The following is a 20,772-nucleotide window of genomic DNA, read 5'->3' as shown; positions in this document are numbered from 1 at the left end:
TAATATTGAATAAAGTAGATGATAGATAGGTAAGATATTTATTGATATCAATCACAACCATTAACATATTAGGCAAGACTTTCTTTTCTTTCTCCACCACTTGTATTAAAAATCTCTTCAGTAGAGGTCTCTTTTTCACTTTCAATAAGACTTAGATAGGTAATGCTTACACTTATACACTCTTTTTCATCACAGTTTAAATCATTATCTATGGCAGCTGGGTCTTTAGTTTTGTCACTTTTATCATTTATTACATTTGCATCTTGATTTTCTATTACATCACATTCTTTTTCTGTGGAGGGTGGTTGGGGGGCGAGGGACTTTTTCTTTTTCACTTTCACCTTTTTGGCGGATTTTTCTAAATCTGTGTCGTTTGGTGGAGTTGAGTCAGAGGTGACTGGTTCAGTTTTTGGCAGCTCGGCTGCAGCCAGTTTACCCCATTCAAAGTTTTTGGGGTCTGCGCCCGTTTTGAACATGACTCGAATTTCTGGTAAGGGTCTGAAATATAGTTTCAATTAGAAGCGAAGAATATCTTAAGGTTAGAATACCTTTAATAATACATTTTTTGTAATCTATTTAATTTTACTCGTATCAATTAGGTGAAAAATGTAATTTATTTTTTCCAATATGGCTTCAAAACCGTTTAATATCCGTTGGATTAGAACTGGTTCTCAGCAATACCAAAAATCATGTATAGCATCGTACTACAGACAATTTTCCATGATTATTATAACCGGTTTTGTTATCCCGGACCTTCGGCCCCTCAGGTCTAACAAAACTGGTTTTAATCAAATATTTTTTTTTATAAATATTGGCAGAAAGCTGTCTAATTGCGAGGTGTGATAAATAACTTTTATGAAGTATTAAAATATTACCTTACTAAAAATATTGGTGTATTATCATTTTGTCCCTGTACAGTTAAAAAGACATTTAAAATACTTATTTTCGTCGTGATTTTAAAATATTTAAAATGTCAAGTTATTTGAAAATTAGTTTTAATTGTTCATATTTAAATTTAGCATATTTTGCTCCTTATTTTAAAAGCAAGCATGTTTCTATTCATAATAATTAGGATTGTAAAACGCAGGAGTGACAAACGTCGGAGTGGACAAACGCATGAGTGTCTAAAATATTTAAGTAATTAAGTATTTCTTTATAGGTTAGGTTAGGTTAAGATATGAATATAAAAATAAGCTCCCTCCCCCCCGCAGGGTTTAAAGATGGTTTATAAAGGATAGGTTAGGCGTCCACTCCTGCATTTGTCCTTAATTTGTAATTATCTAGAATGTCTTTTTCCTGAAATAATGTTTCTCCTTCAAACTCGACAAGTTTGTATTTCCTCGCTCTTAACAATAAACCAACAACCTAAGCAATAACATTATTTTAACATTTAATTCAAATGATTATAGAACAAGCCTCAATAAACGCCATTCTATAACTTTAGAATTCAGCTGGATGTCTAAACTGACAATCCTTTTTTTCGGAATTTCTTTTTATATACACAGGCGGGTTAAAATATGAGGCTTATGCGCAGCTAAGGCGCGGCTGCCGAGCCTTGTTATAATGGCATATTCAGTTTTTCAAATCTCATATGTAGTAAGCATTAAAACTAATCTTCATTTTTCCATATTAAGTAGCAGCCAAGAAATTTACTTCCTAAAAAAAGGTTTCATACATACGGACCGACGGAAATTAAAAATAGTATGAATTTTCATATGAGCATTGACGACCAAGGGGAAGTAGGGTAAAGGGGTTTTACCCCCCTCAAATATAAAAAAGCCCCTTATTTTGCCCTTGAAAGCCCCTATAAAAAGCTTGAATGTCCACTTAAAAATTAGACCTTATTTGAAATTCTGGTGTAAAGCTGAAATAATTCTCCAAACATTATCATTGTTTCATCCTCTGTAGAATAGCCTAAAAAAATATAAGTTAAATTCAGGGATCTTAATGGATAAGACAATGGAGGAAAAATTTATGCACATCAAAATACTCCTTCTGTACAGAAAGTTATTGGTTGAAAAGATTGGATTCTAATCGTTTGGAATAGACCAATTAAAATACATTAAAAGAATCCAAATGCAACCCAAACTAAAACTCAAGTTAAAAGTGATTTTTCTTAAAAACTTTTAAAAAATTGACCTCTGATTTGTCCATGGGTCCAGATGATTTCACAAAGTTCTATGATCTCTTTTGATACATGTTCATGGGCCTTCCGGCCTCTAGCGGCTGTTTTAGTCCCTGCAATATAAATCTTTAATAAAACACATTTTTGGAATAGTAATTATATGATTGTTATTTATCGCATCGTATTATTAACAGCTTTCCGCGGATATAAAATTTTACAATTATAAGATTAAAGCCCCAAGATGCCGAAGGCATAAACAACTGGTTTTAATCTTATGATTGTACATTTTTACATTCGTAGAAAACTGGATATGATACGATGGTTACATATTTTTTTCTTATCCACCGGATATTAATCGGTTTCTAAGCGATACTGGAAATTAAATGGTAATAAATCAAGTTTTTTAAATCACGGATTTTTTATTTTCTTTTGCATTATTTCTCATAGATTAATACTGATACCTTCTAATGGTCTGCCATAATTAGGATCGTCTTTTTTCAAATGAACCTCTTCTGTAAATATCTTTCCTTTGTCCTTTAACTGCGCCATTAGGTTACTTAACATAAAAAAAAACAAGGATTTAATCTCACATTGAAGCATACCTTTTACTAGAACAAATATGAAAATATCCTTAAGTAGCGCAGCACAAAAAAATATTTAACGGACAAACGGACAAAGTAAGCTATATAACAGATGTTCAGTTGTCATAAGAAAGAGAATATGCAGACTGGCGGTCTGACGGACAGACAAAAACTAAGGAAATAAAAATGAAATCGCTTCAAAGTACTTTTTAAATAAAACCTAAGAGAAAATGTAAGTTATAGAGAGGCTATGCTATATGTCAAATTTAGGCTTTGTCATATGTAATGTGTGTAAGAACTATCTATATCCAACAGTTATAAATATGTTACATATTATACATACCTCATTGTAATAACTCTAAACTATATACACACTAGAATGAGGTGTATAATATGTTAAAACTTGTTATTAAATATGATAACTATTCAGAATTCATGTTATCTATCACACTGTTATTGTTAGAATGTCAACCTCTCGTTTCAAAGTTCAGCTTAAACTGATGGAAAAAATTTGATTCAATGCAAAGGAATTTGTGTGTTGTGTGTCTACAATGAAGTAGAAATTTTAAGCCCCTAAAAAAAAAGACAAGCTTTGTCAATCTTTTAAGGATAAGAATTACAATTATCATGACTAGCGACTGGAGACAGAAAGGAGTAAGAAAATAGCCATAAACCATAACAGGACCTATGTGAAGCTTACCTAAAATGGAGAACCAAATCAGTTTTATTGAGATCTTAAGCTACAGACAAAAAAAACTTTCCTACTTATAAAATAGGATAATGATTTGAGTAAAAATGATGTTAAATGCTAAAAATGATATAAAAATCCTTGTATTTCAAAAAAAAGTCATATTTAAATCATTAGCCCCCTATAACTGTAATAATTGTTATGTTTTTTTTAATTTTTTATACAAAAAATAGTAATTTTATTTTTACAGTATTGGCAGGACACTTATTTGTGTGACACTAGAAAAAGGGAGGGGGTGAGTTAAGCCTTGATTTAGTAAGTGGGGCGAGAAGAAGGGTAACCATTGGTTTCTACCAAAAAGTAAAACATCTTATAATATAAGATAGAATGCTTTTTTGTCTGAAGGGTAAGATTTCATTGACTACTGTTCCGATTGTGTTCTCCATTTTAGGAAAGCTTCACATAGGTCCCATTTAGGTTTCATTATATTTTATATTTAGATTTAAGTTTTTGGCATAGTTATGGGATATTTTTCTAATCTTTGAATACAGAGCTTCTAGATGCTTGTGGCGCAGCCACTAGTTTGTTTGAAAGAATCTAATTTAGAAAAAGATAAAAAAAAAAGATATCTACCTAATCATGTAAGAATTAAGAAAATTGTAGACAAAAAATGCACTTTCAATAAGTATATAAATAGAAATAAAATTATTACTGTGTTTTATTTTATGAAATTTTATGGGAAGTTATTTAGAACTAATTTTGCTTCACGTTTGTATCTTTATTTAGATAAATAATTTCTTCATGCGCCAGTATGGATTAAAACCGGTTCAAAGCCAAAATTGAAAATCATGTATCGTATCGTATTATATCGATTTTTCGGATTTTCGGGGCCAAAAAAAATTGTTTTAATCTTATAATTTTATTTCTATATCTGTGGAAAGCTGTTTATAATATGATGCGATTAATAACTACTAAAAATCTCTACAAATTTTTATCAACAATGTATGAACAACACACATACGACTTAGGGGAGGGGGGGGGGAGAGGATAACATATACAGACAAAGGAGGGTGGGAGGGAGGGGTAAAGTGCATCAAATTAACCTACACAGGTTAAACATAAATGGTATTAGTTCATTCCAATGATGGGATGGCTCACTATGGGAGAATTGCTGAGTTTTTAATAAACTTTTGTCAAGACCAATTTTATTAAAATTTACCCCTTTTTCCAATTAAGTATTTTTTTTTTACTTTTTTTGCTTTTTCAGAGTGTATGAATTTTCCATAGTTGATTGGGGTTACTTAAGGTTTAGAAATACGTGATTTTATTGTTTCCCTCCTTGTTCCTGGCGTAACCCTTTCTTGACGAGTTATATTCTTTAAAAACACTTAACACATACAAGAGGATTAGTCAGTGAGGAGGGAGGGGGATATTAGTCTCTTTATTACACTAGTCCCCAAAGTTTTATTATATCGTTTTCTTATTCGTTGTCACAACAACTTTAGGGACTTTTATTGAATTTTGATAGGTTTGTTCATTAAGTTTAGTATCAACTACTAATTGTTATCTATAGAAGGGGTAATTTTGTGTATCATCATTGGGAATATACATCAATTTATTGGCCATTGTCTTATCCCTTTAGATCCCTGGAATTTATAATGTGTTTCTTTTACCACAATGGTAGGCTTCAGAGGGTTAAAGCTTTTAAGCATCAAGTGATAACTATTTGTTTTTTATATGTTAAAGGCTTTGTGTTTATGTGAGTATGGCTTTCAAATATACAAGAACGATTATACTCTTTTCTAGAGAAGCTATGGCAATTTTGTAAAATTAAAAGTAAGCAATATTTATTTGGTGTAAACAATTTGGAAATCTTCGTTCGAAATCTTTTACACGAAAATAAATAATTTGTGGGCATAAAGACAAAATAAAGTTTAGAGTTGATTTTTTAGCAAAAAAAAAGTATAACGAAGTCAAATGGTTGCATGTTTCATGTAAAAATGTGTGAGAATTTTGCGGCTTTTTTATGATTTTTACAAAAAAAAAAATTTTTTGTAGTTATTGCATTTCAATATTTCATGATTTTTAGTTTCTAAAACGTAGTTTTTAGAAGCAAGTCTACTCCGTTGTTCCAAATATCTTGCTGTATGTAAGAAATTATATCATGATCATGATTTTCTCGATGATAAGAAAGACGATTTATCTTTTTCTAAAACTCCCATGACCAATGAGCACATTCTCCGTCTGTTTGTCTGTCACGCTATTGTTAAGTGTTTTTTATTTTTTTTTTGATATAAAAAAAGGTTATTTTTTCTGTTATTCAAGATCTAATTACTGATTTCCGTTATTATGGTGTGTCTCCTCTATATATTGATTTGTCTATCCGTTTGCTTGTCCGTGTGACTAGCTGTAATTATATTTAATTTAATTATTAAGGTGGATATATAGATGGATGTATTTCTACATCAGCAGATACAAAAAAATATATGTATAACACATTATTTACATTATTTTATGCATTGCTTGGTAGTTTTAAAACCTTTTATGGCCGTTGCTAAAGTTAAAGAAAATACCCCTGTTTTTATTTATGATGTAAATGTTGCCATACTTATCTTATGTTTACCTTATCTCACTTGATTGTCTTCTAGTTGGTTTCATTAGTTGTCTATCCGGAGGTCGCATTAGGTGTTCCTTTAAATATGAATTAGATTACCAGCGACTTAAGGATAACACGTAGCACAACTGCGTCAACACTAAAGACATCAAAAGTTAACACTAATAGTAAAAGAAGGTGGAATGCCTTTGCTCTAAACAGGAACTCATTACTATGCACAGTAAGGCAAAAATGGCCGTGCAATCAAAAGGTTGATTTTCTGCAATAGTAAGGATCTTGTGGCTTACTTTAAAGGTTTGGCCCTACGTTGTTATCAATGTTTAATGTTTTACCCTTTTTTTCATTAATGTAGCCGTTCGCTCAGCCAAATCACTCATTCTCTCTGAAGAAAAAAAAGTTATTTAAAAACGTAACATAGTAAGGTTAAATATCCTGAAAGTGCAATAAAATATACTTTAAATTACAATTGTTACAGGAATCTACACAACCAACAGTAGACGCTTATCTTTAATTGAAGATGAGCAATCCAATTTTTTGCAACATGCTAAAAGTAGTTATTGCATTAATTTGAAAAAATAAAAATTTAGCATAAAGCATATTTACAAGTAAAGAAAAAAATATTTTTTGTATTCATTCGAAACCAATTAATATCTGATGGGAAAAATTATGTATAGCAACATATTTTACCCAGTTTTCTACGAATATGAAAATGTACAATCATAAGATTGAAATAAGTTTTTGAGCCCGTGCCTTAGGCATCTCGGGGCTAACAAAGCTGGTTTTAATCTATTTTTTTTTAGATATTCGCGGAAAGCTGTCTATAATACGATGCGATAATTATAAAACTTGCAATATAATTTACCAAGCTGAGTTTTTGTGCACCTATCATCTAATGTCTTAATTTAATTTAATAGTGCTATTATTTTAAAGTCACATGAGGTCTTTTTTTAAGTTCTTGCACAATATCTAATTTCTCAACTACTGTACAAAATTTTAGAAAAAAAAGATAACAACAAATATTTAACTTTCTCAATGTTAACATTGACTTTGAAAAGGTTGAAGTAAAACTATTCTCCTTCTCTGTTTATTTCTCCTTTCTCCGTTTGTCTGTCTTTCTCACTTTTATTTACCCTTTAGTTCTTTGGAAAGCTTCCTAAAATGATACAGAGAAAATTTTTAAGTAATGATGTTTTGGTTATTTAGATTTTTTAGGCAAAAAATTGGTGTAAAATGATGAAAAAACGCCTAATTTTTTTATTGTTATTTTTTTTCGTTTGCTAAAATGTATTAGTAACAGTTTTGTAAAGTTTTTTGGCTCCTTGCCAATGTACACTCTCAGGGGAAGGTTTGGGGCAATCACTGTATAAAAGGCCTCTGTCTGTTTGCCTGTATTTTGTCCTTGAATCGACTGCACTGCACATGGAGCCTTTCTTAAACATGTCGGTCAACACATACATTTAATGAGGGGGAAGTGGGTAAAGAAAAAGGGCAAAAAATCTGCTTAAAACCGGTTTAGGCGTGTGAGGCATTAACAAATTAATGCCTTAAATGTCAAATTCTTTTCATTTTGGCTGAATAAAGCAGGGATCTAAAGGGATAAAACAATGGCCGCTAAATTGATGTACATTCCCAATGATGATACAAAAAATCCCCTCTTCCGTAGATTACAATTGTTGGTTAAAACTTGAAATTTTTGGACACTTAACTAAATAATTAACCAATCAAAATTTATTTAAAGTCTCCAAAGTTGTTCAGCCAAAGAATTGGAAAAAGTTATTAAAAATTTTGGGGACTAGTGTAATAAACAGAAAGTGTCCACTTCCTTCCTGTAAATAAAGCATAATCCTTTCCATAAAACGTTCTAAAATTTGTTAAGTTTCTTCTATTCATCACATGAAATATCAATTTACAAGAATCTAAATAAAAGTGATATTTTTATAACAATTTTAATTAATAAAATTCAATGTTTGCTTTAAATCAGCTTTGGTCTGACTGAATTAAAAACAAAATAGTTCCATTAACAAGGAAGTGTCTGGGGTGCAAAGTAGCGCAGCTGAAAATTAAAAATGTTTTAATAGTTATTTCTTTCATCGTATTATAAACGGCTTTCCGCGGATATAGAATGTACAATTATAGTATTAAAACCAGTTTTTTAGCCCCGAGGTGCCGAAGGCACGGGCTAAAAACACTGGCTTTAATCTTATGATTGTACATTCTTATATTCGTAGAAAGCTGGATATAATACGATGCTAGACATAGTTTTTTCGTATGGATGAGAACCGGTTCCTATCCACCGGATTCGAATGAATACGAGAAAATTTTTTACGCATAATACTTGAAAGATAGACAGAAAGAAAATTTAGATTTAAAAGATAATGGAATCATTAAAAGTAAACGAAGTACCTAGCGTTTTTCGTCGTATTTTCACAGTAGCATTTCTCCTATTTCTAGCCTCTTCTGTCGGCTCTAACCCTGCAGGGCCAATATCCTAACCCTGCGAGCAATCATTAACATTTACCTGATCAAAATAACCTACCAAAATACGAGGAAATTCGCTACTTCATTTTCTTTTCATGATCCCGATATTGTATCATTTTAAATAACTTTGTATATTAGGATTAAAGACTCAGACATAAAAACAAGATGTCAAAAATAAGTTAAATAGTTGCTTTTCTCTTTTACTTCTGAATTTAGGAGTTCATACCAAACCACTATAATTGTAAAATAGCATAGGTACATTGGGATAATATCTCAGATTTTAAAAAGCAAAGTTTTTCTATGATTAGGGTCAGTCCGTTAGTACGCCCGGATCGGATAGCTTTTTTTGTGAATTTAGGCATGTTAGAATTTTCCTATTGATTTCAAACTTAGCATGGTAATCGTCACCAGAAAGTCCGTATGTCCATTTTAAACATATTGATTTTTCTGACACTCTACAAGTGTTAATGTTAGTTTGTCCTTCCATTTCAGAGCTTCGATTTTATGGATGTTGTCATCCTTGTTGAAAATACATTTTTAGTGAGATATATTTTCAGCCTTTTTGTGTGACAGTCTTAAATCTTATTAGGATTCTGTGAAGCCTCTCAGTTTATTATTTTTAATATAAAATTGTTATTACATTTATTCAAACCAAAAGCATAGAGACATATATTCAGAAATTTAAATCATCTTGATAAATCAATATCCTATTGTTTTAATGTATGTTTTTTAAAAGTATTCTTGGGTTTGTATTCATACAAACGTTAATTATTTTTGATCTATTTTAATCGCTTAGTGTATCTTTCCTTAATGAAATAAGATAGGAAACAATAATACTTCCCTCAAAGTACTTAGTCGAGCACAAAACCTCGCCGCCCTTTATTTTAAAATGAATTGAAATTTCGGGTATAGTCCCCTTCGTGGCAACGCTCCTTAAGGGGCGATTCTTCGTATTTTCACAGTAGCTTTTCTCCTATTTCTAGCCACTGCGGAAGGCTCTAACACCCTGTGGAGCAATCACCTAACCCAATATAACCTAACCTGACTTAAAATAACCTATTAAAAGCCTTTTTAAAAATAAGACGAATCGCCCCGGTGCCATGAAAGGGACTATACCCGAATTTTTTTTTTTCTAGTGACCAAATTTTACTCTAGACTATGTTAGATAGGGTTAGTTGTATTGGGCACAGGGTAGCCCCGCAGGGTAACTGCAAAAAAAGTTTAGGTAAAAAGATTAATTGAAAAAGATACTAGGGATGGGGTTTCTGTGCTCAATAGGCACTTTGAGGGAAAGCATCAAATATTTCAATGTTCACCATTTTTTCATGAGAATAATTGATTCTCTCCCTGATTCATACAATTTCTTGCTAAACATACTTTGAGAAAATTTGAAATTAAACAGATATTAGTTTTGTCTTTGTTTGGTTTTTATTATGAAAGTAAATTAATTCAATTTTTCATGCGGAATTAGAAAGGCATAAAACTAGCAGATTTTTAGATAAAAATTCAATATTTTGAATTTATAATTTCTAGGGTAACTGTTAACAATATTGCCTCTTAATGTTAATAAGCTTATTCTGCTATTAGTCTGATAACTGTGGATTAATTCTTGATTGTTATTGAAAGCAATAAAGAGTGTTCACTTTTCCACCGATATATTTAATGTACAAATGGGGAGAGGTTTACATTGATTTTTTTTCCATAGTTCCTTCTCTTTAAGATCTCTAGATATTCATAAATAATAGTTATTTCTCGCATCGTATTATAAACAGCTTTCCGCGGATATAGAATGTACAATTATAAGATTAAAACCAGTTTTTTAGCCCCGAGGTGCCGAGGGCACTGGCTAAAAAAACTGGTTTTAATCTTATGATTGTATATTTTATATTCGTAGAAAGCTGGATATAATAAGATACTAGACATAGTTTTTTCGTATGGATAAGAACCGGTTCCTATCCACCGGATTTGAATGAATACGAGAAAACTTTGTTATGTTTTTTAGTAGCGAAACAACTCGATCATTCAGTTTGTCTGTCCGTCAGATTCTTATGACATATGCGCATCTAGTCTATACATTGTTTTGTCCGTCTGTCATAACATAAACTTTATTTAAAGGTTTCGTGATTTTCTTTAAACTTTACATATTTTCTCTTTTTTTCATTGGTTTGAACACTGAACATCTGCTTTAGAACTAACGTTGTCCGTTTGTATGTTCCATAATCTTTTTGTACTTAAGTTCTTATATGTATATTTTGTCATATAACTATTTATAGTGATCCTAATGACAATTGAATTCAAACAAATTATTATTTTTAGGTTATGTAACCAGTATACGGGAAACAAGGACGTGCTTGCCATAGAGGACAGCTACCACGGGAACCTAGGTGTCCTCATTGATGTCAGCTTTAAAATGCATGACAAGTAGGTCTTTTTGCATACAATTTTACCTTTAAAAAGATATGAAATTTATATTTTAACACAAGATATCAACTTTTTGGCTTGCTAATTGTTTTTTGAATGCTTTCACATTGTATAGAATTATCTGTATCTCTATGATATCTATCTATCTGTATCTCTATAATATCTATCTATCTATCTAGGGTACCAAACTATACTAAACCTGATTGGGTACACAGCATACCTATTCCTGACTCATACAGAACCTCAACTATCTATCTATCTGTATCTATATAATATCTATCTATCTATATAGGGTACCAAACTATACTAAACCCGATTGGGTACACAGCATACCTATTCCTGACTCATACAGAACCTTAACACCCGAAGACTGGAACCAGTATTTAAAGTAAGAGTTGTTTAAGTTAATCTTTATATTATTACTTGGATGTTGCCCCAGTTTTTTATGTACTCTAATAAAGTAATACTCGCAGCTGGCTAAAATAAACTCCATTTACCCTATATACTCCCCCCATACTGGATGAACAAACTGACCAATAAATAAGGTCCATATTAACAACCTAAATTGACGACATTTTCACTGTCAATATATCCACGTATTCTATACCTATCCATTATTAAATTTTCTAATTTAAAACTTACTGAGTAATAAAAGATTATTTTCTTATTTAGAAATTTTGAAGATAAATTGGAGGATTTAACCAAATCTGGTGTAAAACTGAGTGCTTTTCTGTTTGAACCTTTCTTCGTCATACCAGGGGTTCATACACCACCTCCATCCATTATTAAATCTATGGTCAAGTAAGTATTTAATTTTTTTTGTGGGGGGGATATGTTACTGAAATATAGGAAATATTGTTTTAGGACTTTACCTCTAAGAGAGAAAAGTGAACTCCTATCCACCCCCTAAAAATGATCTTAAAAATTTTGAATTTCAAGTTGAAGTTTTCCCCTTCTAAAATAGTAGTAAACCTTCTATGGACCTAAAAGAAGCTTCACTGCAAAAAAGAACCATAGCTAGCGAGATCCTTAGCTTAAGATTGACATATGTATCCTGGAGGGAGGGAACATTTGGCTGTCCCCAAAGTTTTAAAATAACGTTTTAACGGTGATTGCTTGGTTCTTAAAGTTTAATGGCCAAACGTTTCGACCACTAATTGTAATCTACTAAAGGGGTAATTTTGTGTATGTTTATTGGGTATGTATTAATTAATGGGCCATTGTCTTATCCCTTTAAATCCTTGCATTCGATCTCTCTTTTTCAACTGTGAATTATTTTCAGGGCTGTAAGAGCACGAGGAGGATTGATAATTGTGGATGAAGTTCAGACTGGGTTAGGTCGTACTGGTGACTACATGTGGGGATTCATGAACTATGAGGTATGTTTCTTCTGTATTGCATCACGTGACTTAACACACACTAAACAAATACATATGGTCTAAATTGGTTACTGTCGAAGGAGGGAAGGAGAGAATGGGCTGTTTAATACACCAGTCCAAAGTTTTTAATAACATTTTCTTATTCTTGGGATTAAGTTTGGGGACTTTAATTAATTTTAATTGGTTCATTAAGTTTATTGTCCGAATGTCTCAACCAATAATTGTAATCTACAGAATAGCAAATTTTGTGTATCATCATTGGGAATATACATCAATTTATCGACCTTTGTCTTATCTCGTTAGATCCATGCGAAGGAGCTGAAAAACACTTAGACTTATGAAAATGTTTTTAGTTTTGGAATAGTTATTTCTCGCATCGTATTATAAACAGCTTTCCGCGGATAAAGAATGCACAATTATAAGATTAAAACCAGTTTTTTTAGCCCCGAGGTGCCGAAGGCACGGGCTAAAAAACTGGTTTTAATATTATGAATGTACATTTTTATATTCGTAGGAAGCTGGATATAATACGATGCTAGACATAGTTTTTTCGTATGGATGAGAACCGGTTCCTATCCACCGGATTCGAATGAATACGAGAAAAAATATTCATAATTTCTTTAAATGTTTTAGATCATACCTGACATAATAACAGTTGGTAAGCCACTGGGTAACGGACACCCCATGGGGGCAGTCATTACATCCACAGAAATCTCCAGCAAACTTGGAGCTTATTTCTCTACCTATGGGGGTAACCCAGTCTCTTGTGCTATTGGTGAGAATACTTATTCGTATAGTAAAGTAACATGATCTGTGTGTGTCTGTACCGAAGGATCTCGCTAACCGCGGAGGATTATAACTGAATTGAAGGATGGTGCCAAAATAAAGGTTTTTGTAAAGAATTATTTCAAAAATATCCTAGTTTTATATTTTGTTGTTACAAATGGTCGATAACTTAAATATAAAGGTTGTCAAAACCAAAACATTTAAAAAGACACAATTAAAATAAATACCCTTTAATATCAGGGAGGAAAGAAGGGGAAATTGGGCTTTTATTATCCAACTTTTTAAAAAAACCGTTTTCTAATTCGTATACTTAACAACTTTTGGGACTTATATTGAATTTGTTTGTTTGGTTCATTACGTTGAGTGAAAAAAAAACATTTAAACCACTAATTGTAAACTATAGAAGGGTTAATTTTGTGTATTATCATTGGAGATGTATTACAATTTATCGGCCATCGTCTTATCCCTTTAGACCCTGCTTTAGAATTTTATTGGTTGGTTCATTAAGTTGAGTGTCCAAACGTTTCAACCACTAATTGTAATAAACAAAAGGTGTAATTTTCTGTATCATCATACGATTATTGGGGAAGTATCGGCCATTGTCTAATCCCTTTAGATCCCTTTTTTAATTCGATTGGTTGGTTTATTCAGTAAAGTGTCCAAACGTTTTAACTATTAATTGTAATCAACATATGGGGTAATTTTGTGTATTTTAATTTTAGGTATATCTGTATTGGAAATCGTGAAGAATGAGAAGCTTATGACCTCAGCAAGAATGGTTGGAAAGTATCTCACTTCCGAGTTTGATAAACTTGTTAAAAGGTTGGTATTTTGTTAACACTTATTGTTAGTAGCGAGTCTACTCTGTAATTTGTCTTTTCATCCGTCAGTGCATATGCGTACCTATTCTTTATATTGTTTTGTCCGTCTGTTTGTCGGTCTTGCTTCAAAGGACATAAACCTTACTTTTTTAAGGTTTTGTGATTTCTTTCAATTTTTGCATATTTTCTATCTTACTTTTCTTTGTTATGACAATTCTAGTCTATTAAATTCCATGGTTTTTAGCTTTGCTACTTAAGGATGTTGTCGTCCTTGTTCTTATCTAATTCGATGCTTATTTTATCCTAAAAGTCTCAAATCCAAAAAAAATGCCAAGCATTCATTATTTTGGGTGTGGAGACCTAACTTATCCTTAAACTCAGGGATTAAGGGAGGGGACAATAGGCAATTAATTCAATATAAGAGTTATCAAAGAAAGGGCATGAAATCCAGTTTGATCCAATAAATTTGTAGGAAATTATAAAGGGATTGTTAATTGAATAATAGATTTCCATAGCGTCATGTAAAGTGAAATCACAACTTGTTTTTGATGAAATATATTGAGGTTTTTTTGGTGTGATTTTTATATTAAAAGATTATTGGACCCGGCCAGCTGCTAGCAAGAATATGACTGCCCCTTTTTATTCTGTCTATTTCCCTTGCCCCTTGCCCCCACCTCCCTTCTCCTTTCTCCCCGTCTGCTACTTTCCAAACGAACACAACGAGGTTGAATTTGTTCCACTGGCAAGATTTTTTGGTTTTTTGATAACCCGTTTTACCCCATCCCTTATCCTCTACCCCACTTTCGCTTTCATTACAAAATTCTTCCATCCTAACTTAACAACGCTACTCAATAATGTAGCTCACCAAATTTACACATAAGGTGACGTTAACATGGGAAATACATATAATTAATTATGAAAATAATATATCCAAGTGCGTCTGTCGATAAAAAGAGAAAGACGCAATAAATCATTTAGCTTTTTATTTTTAATTTTTTAAGTTTAAAAATATTGTACTCGGCTATTCCTTGGCCGACTTAGGCTTTTAATTATATCCTGGCCGAGACAAATTTAGATCCGTTGACTAATCAAAAATCGGTTCAGTTAGAGGGATACCCAACGTCTCATTTTATTGCTTCTTAAGTCTTATAACTACGTTGTAATAATATGTAACCCCCTAAATTAAGTTTAAATAAATGTGTACTATATATATTTAAATCACGCCCCTACCGCGTGGGTTAGTTTGGCACTCCTTTGTCAACAACCAACAACGAGTGTTTATTTCCCTTCCCCCCACTTCCCTTATCCCTTCTCCCCGTCTGCAATATTAAAAACATACATAACGAGTAGCGGCATTCTATGCGCTAGTCCCCAAACTCAGTCAGAAACTGCTAAATTCTTGCACATTCCCTTTAAGCCAGTCCCCAAAGTCTGAGACTCCTAAAAATTGAATATTTGATCCATTGTCCCCTCCCTTACTCCCTGCTTAAACTTAATTAATAAACTTTTCTGGAATTTATGGAACATAAACGAGATTTTACTGAATTCCTGTTACTTTAGTATATACTAGCGGCTACGCCCCTAGAGGCCTCTAGGGGCTATTGAGGAGGGGGGAGTCAAATTTAAAAGAAATAGTAAATAAATAATTTTGGGGGGGGGGGGGTTGAATTTTTTTTTTTGGGGGGGGGGATGCTCCCCCTCATTTTTAATTTCAGTTAAAATTTTAAACTAATTTTTTTTTTTTTTTGGGGGGGGAGGTATTTTTCATTTTTTGAGGGAATTAGGGGTGTCCCACCCCCGTAGAAAATAGTTATAATCCTTTCCGGGACTTATGAGAAGCTACCCTGTTAAAGGAGAACCTGATCGGTTCAGTGGTTAGCGAGATTCTTCGGTACAAACAGACACACAAATAAACATCCTGTTACTTTAGTATTAGGAAGTATAGAAATGGTTTGTTTTTAGACATGAATTTTTGGGGCATCATCGTGGAACCGGTTTGGTACATGCGCTGGAGATTGTAAAGACGACATCCAGTAAACTACCATCAGCTGATTATGCCTCTGAGGTGAGTTTGATCTTGATCAGGAAAACAGATCTATAGGAAAGATGTGTGCATAATCATATACAGACAACTACCTCCATTTCTTTTTCAAAGACCTCTTTCGTCTGCATCTAAATTTTTGTCTGCTCCTTGGCTGTGTTAATATAAGCGACAACATTGGTTGATTTTCAATGACCCAATAAAAGTGTTGCACAAGATGGTTGCGATGGGGAGGGGATATATAGTTATTTAACCCTTTCGCACTCTAGTGTTTTACTCTAATATCAGGAACTTAAATCTATGGCTAAATTAACGAAAAGAGTCAACCGTTCCAAAAAAAAAGCTAACCATTACGAGCAAACGGACGGACCGACTCTAATTATAATAAAGCTTCGCTTTTTAAACTATTTCATTAAAAAATATTATTTAAATTTATCTTTTTAATACTCAATAGGAAAAATACATTTAATAAGGTATTGCTTGGGATTTTTCTCTTTAATTAAAGTTCAATGCAGTACTTTACTCTCATAACAAAAATATGAGTATAACATATTGGTCCTGTGGTGTTTTTAAGCTATTTTCTTGGGGGGGGGGGGGGACACCCCCAACCCCCCCAAAAACAAAAAATCCCCCCTTATTTCTTTAAAAAGAATTTGCTTAAGATTTCCCTGGTCCTTTTACGTTTTTCGCCTTCTTATTTTTTTTAAATCACCTCTTGGGGCAAAGACCCTAGTAGAGGCTAGGGGCGAACCCGCTAGTATATATATTCTATTGGGGGTAAGGGTAGATTGGACCTTTTTTAACAAATAAAAATACCTATTACTTTTTCATGAGTCTTTGAAAAAATATGTTTCTCTATTGCTAGTAAAGATATTTAGCTGAAGTTTTAGTGAAGATTCCTATTATAAATGTGCATCTACTCTATACATTATTTTGTCCATCTGTCTGTCGGTCATTCTTAAAAAGACAAAAACCTCATTATTTCAGTTCAAAAATTCCTCAGTTTCCATGAAACCCCTATTCTTGTTTATTTCTAGTTCAAAAAGTTTCAACTTGTTTCTATTTATTTTTAGATCATGTATGGGCTGCGAGTAAAAAATATCCTGGTGGCCATAACTGGTTACAACAAAAATATTCTTCTCATAACTCCACCTCTCTGCTTCAATATGGAAAATTCAAGGTATTGTTTAGTTTGATGCCCTAATAAATTCCAGGGATAAGACAATGGCCGATAAATTTATTTACATCCCCAATTATGATACATGAATTCTTTAGATTGCAATTTATGGTTGAAACGTTCAAACAATTTAATCACCCAAACAATCAGAATTCACCATAAGTCCCCACAGTTGTTAAGCCAACTAATAAGAAAACGCTAATATAAGCTTTGGGGACTAGTGTAATAAATAGCACTTTTTACCCTCTCCCTCTCCGACTATTTTTCATAATAGCAAAGTTTCCTGGAAGTTTATAAGATATTTATTTCATATTATTTTGAAGACAGCTTTCCGCCAATAGTAAAATAGAAAAAGATTACAAAACGTTTTGTTAGCTCCGACGGGCCTAAGGTTCTGGCTAACAAAAATGTGTTAATTTTATTGTTTTATTTTAATATTCGTGAAAATTTGTCTGTAATACGATGCTATATATGATTTTTCATTATGGCTGAGAACAAGTTCTTATCCACTCCATCGGGTATTAATCGGTCTCGAAGCCATGCTGGAATATAATTTTTTCCATTGGCCTATCTCTCAGGGTTTACAATATTTTTTTAGACGATTAATCAGTACCTTGGATGAAGTAATTGGAACGGTGGAAAACAAAGTGAACAACCAGTCTGTCATAGTCCTCAGGTAAAACATTGTTCTTTTTACAAGGACGAATATGTTCAGTAGTAAAACAGCTTCTGTTAAAATGATAAGCAAAGCAATATGTCATACAGGGTGCGCCACATAAATCCGGACTTTTTTCAAACGGCCATAGCACCAAAACTACTTGACCAATCATGACGTTTGACCACACTATAAAAAGCTTGGGTAGTTATCTTTTTGCCCATAAAAATTTTTAGACGATGGAGGACGTGTTCTCCAAGCTGGCAGCGCTTATGTTCAACATGGCAGAATCGAAACGCGCTGATAGTTTACCCTGGATTCTTGACTAGGGCCCACTAAATCTGACCTCAGCCCATTTGTAGGTGAGGTAGAGTTATACAACTTGCTGGGGATACTGTTAGATACATAAGTAAGACACTAAAAAAGACTAGAGCTCTCTATCTGAAATGGCTTGGCCGTAGTACTCCATCAAAGTGAAACGTGGCAGATTTTGAGAGGTCAAAAACGTAAAAAATCGTGAAAATTCGTGAAAATTTCTCGGTTCTCGACTACATGGGCCCATTTGTAACCTTAAAACTCGTTTTAGACTATGTGTTGCGATGATAACCCTAGCTTAATCTTCATGCCATTTCCAAAAAGGTATTGCGCGTTGTTCTAGCTTAATTGTGGCCCAAATGAGAGCCGCCGTGTCGAAGGGTAGCTTGAAAGATGGGTGAATTTGGATCCTGCAGTTACTCACGTCCCTAAGGAGATATGGCCTCCCAGCAGCCCCGATCTTCATCCAATTGACTTTTGGGCCTGGAGCGCCATTAAAACATGAACCAATAGACGCGCCCATACCACAAAGACCTCCCTCATTGCCACTATGAAGGAGAACTTCGCCAGCTTGGACAGGGACATGGTGACCAGGGTCTGGGGGCGGTTCAGGGGGCGGGTAGAGGCGGTTATTGAGGCTGGCGGCGATTTTATTGAATAATCTAATAGTCATATAGCTAGTTTGCTTCCCAGTTTTTAAAATTCAATAAAATCTTTGAAATTGACGATTTTATGTTTATTTTTTTAAAAATAAGAAAAAGTCCGGATTTATGTGGCGCACCCTGTATATTGAGAGATTTCGAGAAAAAAGATAAATCAAAGAACAAAGAAAATGTAGCATATGTTACATGTATGTTAATGTTGACTAAAAGAGAGTTGGATTTTTAATTTTGTTATCAACTCTGAATTGCGCCATATTCATTCAAGCGAAACCCATTAGTGTAGCTAAATTTTCTCTATTATGAATGTTAATATATAAATTTTGCTACCGTAGCAAATGAAGTTAAGTGGATATGAAATTTAAAGATAGGTTATTGATGGTTATCTATGCATACATACTATTATATTAAGAAGTTTTAGATTTGAATCTTGGGATCGTTTTAGAGTAATTTTGATAGTTGGGATGGGAAAGTGAGAGAGAAGTATCTAGACAACGTAAAAAAATATGCACTAGGTATCTATCACTACAGACAGACACTAACAATGAAAGAGTAGCTTCGCTAGTAAATACGGGCGTTTGGAATGATATTAATTAATTAATTTTTAGGGACAGTCTGGAGAATTACTCGCGCGACAGTTTGAAACGCGGCATTATCGGTACTGAAGCCGTATCGGGAAATGGCGGGAATGAAGAATCACGTGATGATGACGTCACAAGCAGCGCCAGGAAAAGGGCAAGGCTTGTATCAGAGGCAGATGAGGCAAACCCGTATGAAGATATGGATTAAATGTTTTTTCTTTAACTTAAAAGTTTATTTTTTATAGATTTTAAGAAATGTATGACTTAATTGTCATTTTGATTCTTTTCTAAGTTAAAGCACTGAATTGTTTGTGTATAATTCCAAAACTAGATGCTTTATATTATGTTTTTAAAACCAAACTTATCATTTTTTTTCATGTAACTGAATTTAATGAGAAATTGTCAATAATAAATATTTTTTTGCAGGCATTTAATTTCAAAACATAATCAATACATAAATTGAAATATCAACTAGTATGTGTCTAAATAATATTAATTTCCTATGAAATAACTGGCTTTGAACCATATTGAAAAATCATGTATCGTATAGTTTCATAGAAATTTTCCCTAAAGAAAACTTAGAGTATAATTTTTTTTTCATGGGACTTTAGCCCGAACAAAACAGATTAAATCCTAACTCTTTCTTCATTTGCGGACAATTGTCTATAATTCCATACAAAAAAATTTACCTATCAATTGTGCTTTTTATTTCCTTAAAGGAAATTTGCCATTTATGATAAAAATGAATTTATAGTTATATATATTAAATTTACATTGTAAAACAATTTTAAGACATTGCATTGTAGGTAAAGTTAGAATATTATTGTAGAATTAATATTTAATGTAATATTTGAAATATATTTGTAATTTTTCAATTATTATCATTTGTCTTTAATAGTTGATGTAAAGTTAAGTAAGTGTCCACATGTAAAAAGAGAGAGGACAATGGGCTGTTTATTACACTAGTCCCTAAAGTTTTGTAATAGGTATCGTTTTCTTATTCGATGGCTTAACAACTTTGGGGACTGAAGTGAATATTAATTGATTGAGTGTTCAAACGTTTCAACCACTAATTTTTATTTATGAAATGGGTAATTTTGTGTATCATCCAGGGTTGGTAAAAACCCGGTTTTTTTTTAAATAACCCAACCCATTGCGGGTTTTATTAATAAAATCCGGGTTTTTTGGGTTTTATTGCTTTCTAAAGATTGTTACCTAGAAATTTTAAGATATAAGGTTAAATCATTTTTATAAAGTAACAGGATGTTTGTCTGTACCATAGGATCTCGCTAACCGCTGAATTGGTATAAATCTCCTGTACAGGGTAGCTTTTCATAAATCCAGGGAAGGTTTATTCCAATTTTGGGGGTGGGCACCACAAATCTCCAATGAGAAATCTGCCCCCCCACCCAAAAAAAAAGTAGTTAAAAATCTTCAACGGACCCGTGAGA

General features: G+C 32.8%; 2 protein-coding genes across 6 annotated transcripts in view; one reads left to right on the top strand and one right to left on the bottom strand.

Moving 5' to 3' along the window:
* Positions 1–20,196, top strand: part of LOC145332687 (ethanolamine-phosphate phospho-lyase-like) — a 35,093-nt gene extending 14,897 nt beyond the window's left edge. For all 4 annotated transcript variants that reach the window (XM_080177704.1, XM_080177705.1, XM_080177702.1 and 1 more), the window contains 10 exons: positions 10,803–10,907; positions 11,200–11,295; positions 11,580–11,708; positions 12,190–12,286; positions 12,920–13,061; positions 13,795–13,894; positions 15,856–15,958; positions 17,008–17,114; positions 17,710–17,787; positions 19,349–20,196. In XM_080177704.1, the coding sequence (XP_080033830.1) occupies positions 10,803–10,907; positions 11,200–11,295; positions 11,580–11,708; positions 12,190–12,286; positions 12,920–13,061; positions 13,795–13,894; positions 15,856–15,958; positions 17,008–17,114; positions 17,710–17,787; positions 19,349–19,529 (1,138 nt within the window). In that variant the 3' untranslated portion in view covers positions 19,530–20,196. The remainder of the gene's footprint in view (positions 1–10,802; positions 10,908–11,199; positions 11,296–11,579; positions 11,709–12,189; positions 12,287–12,919; positions 13,062–13,794; positions 13,895–15,855; positions 15,959–17,007; positions 17,115–17,709; positions 17,788–19,348) is intronic.
* On the bottom strand, positions 23–6,396 carry LOC145332689 (uncharacterized). Of its 2 annotated transcripts, XM_080177706.1 has the most exons (8): positions 6,341–6,396; positions 6,018–6,085; positions 2,587–2,681; positions 2,140–2,238; positions 1,841–1,914; positions 1,300–1,365; positions 876–913; positions 23–498 (listed from the first exon to the last, which is right to left on the bottom strand). In XM_080177706.1, the coding sequence occupies exons 1-8, from the start codon at positions 6,383–6,385 to the stop codon at positions 69–71; spliced, it is 915 nt and encodes a 304-aa protein (XP_080033832.1). In that variant the 5' UTR covers positions 6,386–6,396; the 3' UTR covers positions 23–68. The 2 variants fall into 2 exon arrangements, with proteins under 2 accessions (XP_080033832.1, XP_080033834.1); XM_080177708.1 differs by lacking the exons at positions 6,018–6,085; positions 6,341–6,396 and adding an exon at positions 3,050–3,211.
* Positions 20,197–20,772: the final 576 nt, after the last annotated feature.

The sequence above is a fragment of the Acartia tonsa genome, chromosome 11, assembly GCF_053477335.1.
Source record: "Acartia tonsa isolate MP-2025a chromosome 11, ASM5347733v1, whole genome shotgun sequence".
Lineage (NCBI taxonomy): Eukaryota > Metazoa > Arthropoda > Copepoda > Calanoida > Acartiidae > Acartia > Acartia tonsa.
This window is presented reverse-complemented; position numbering and strand designations above follow the sequence as displayed.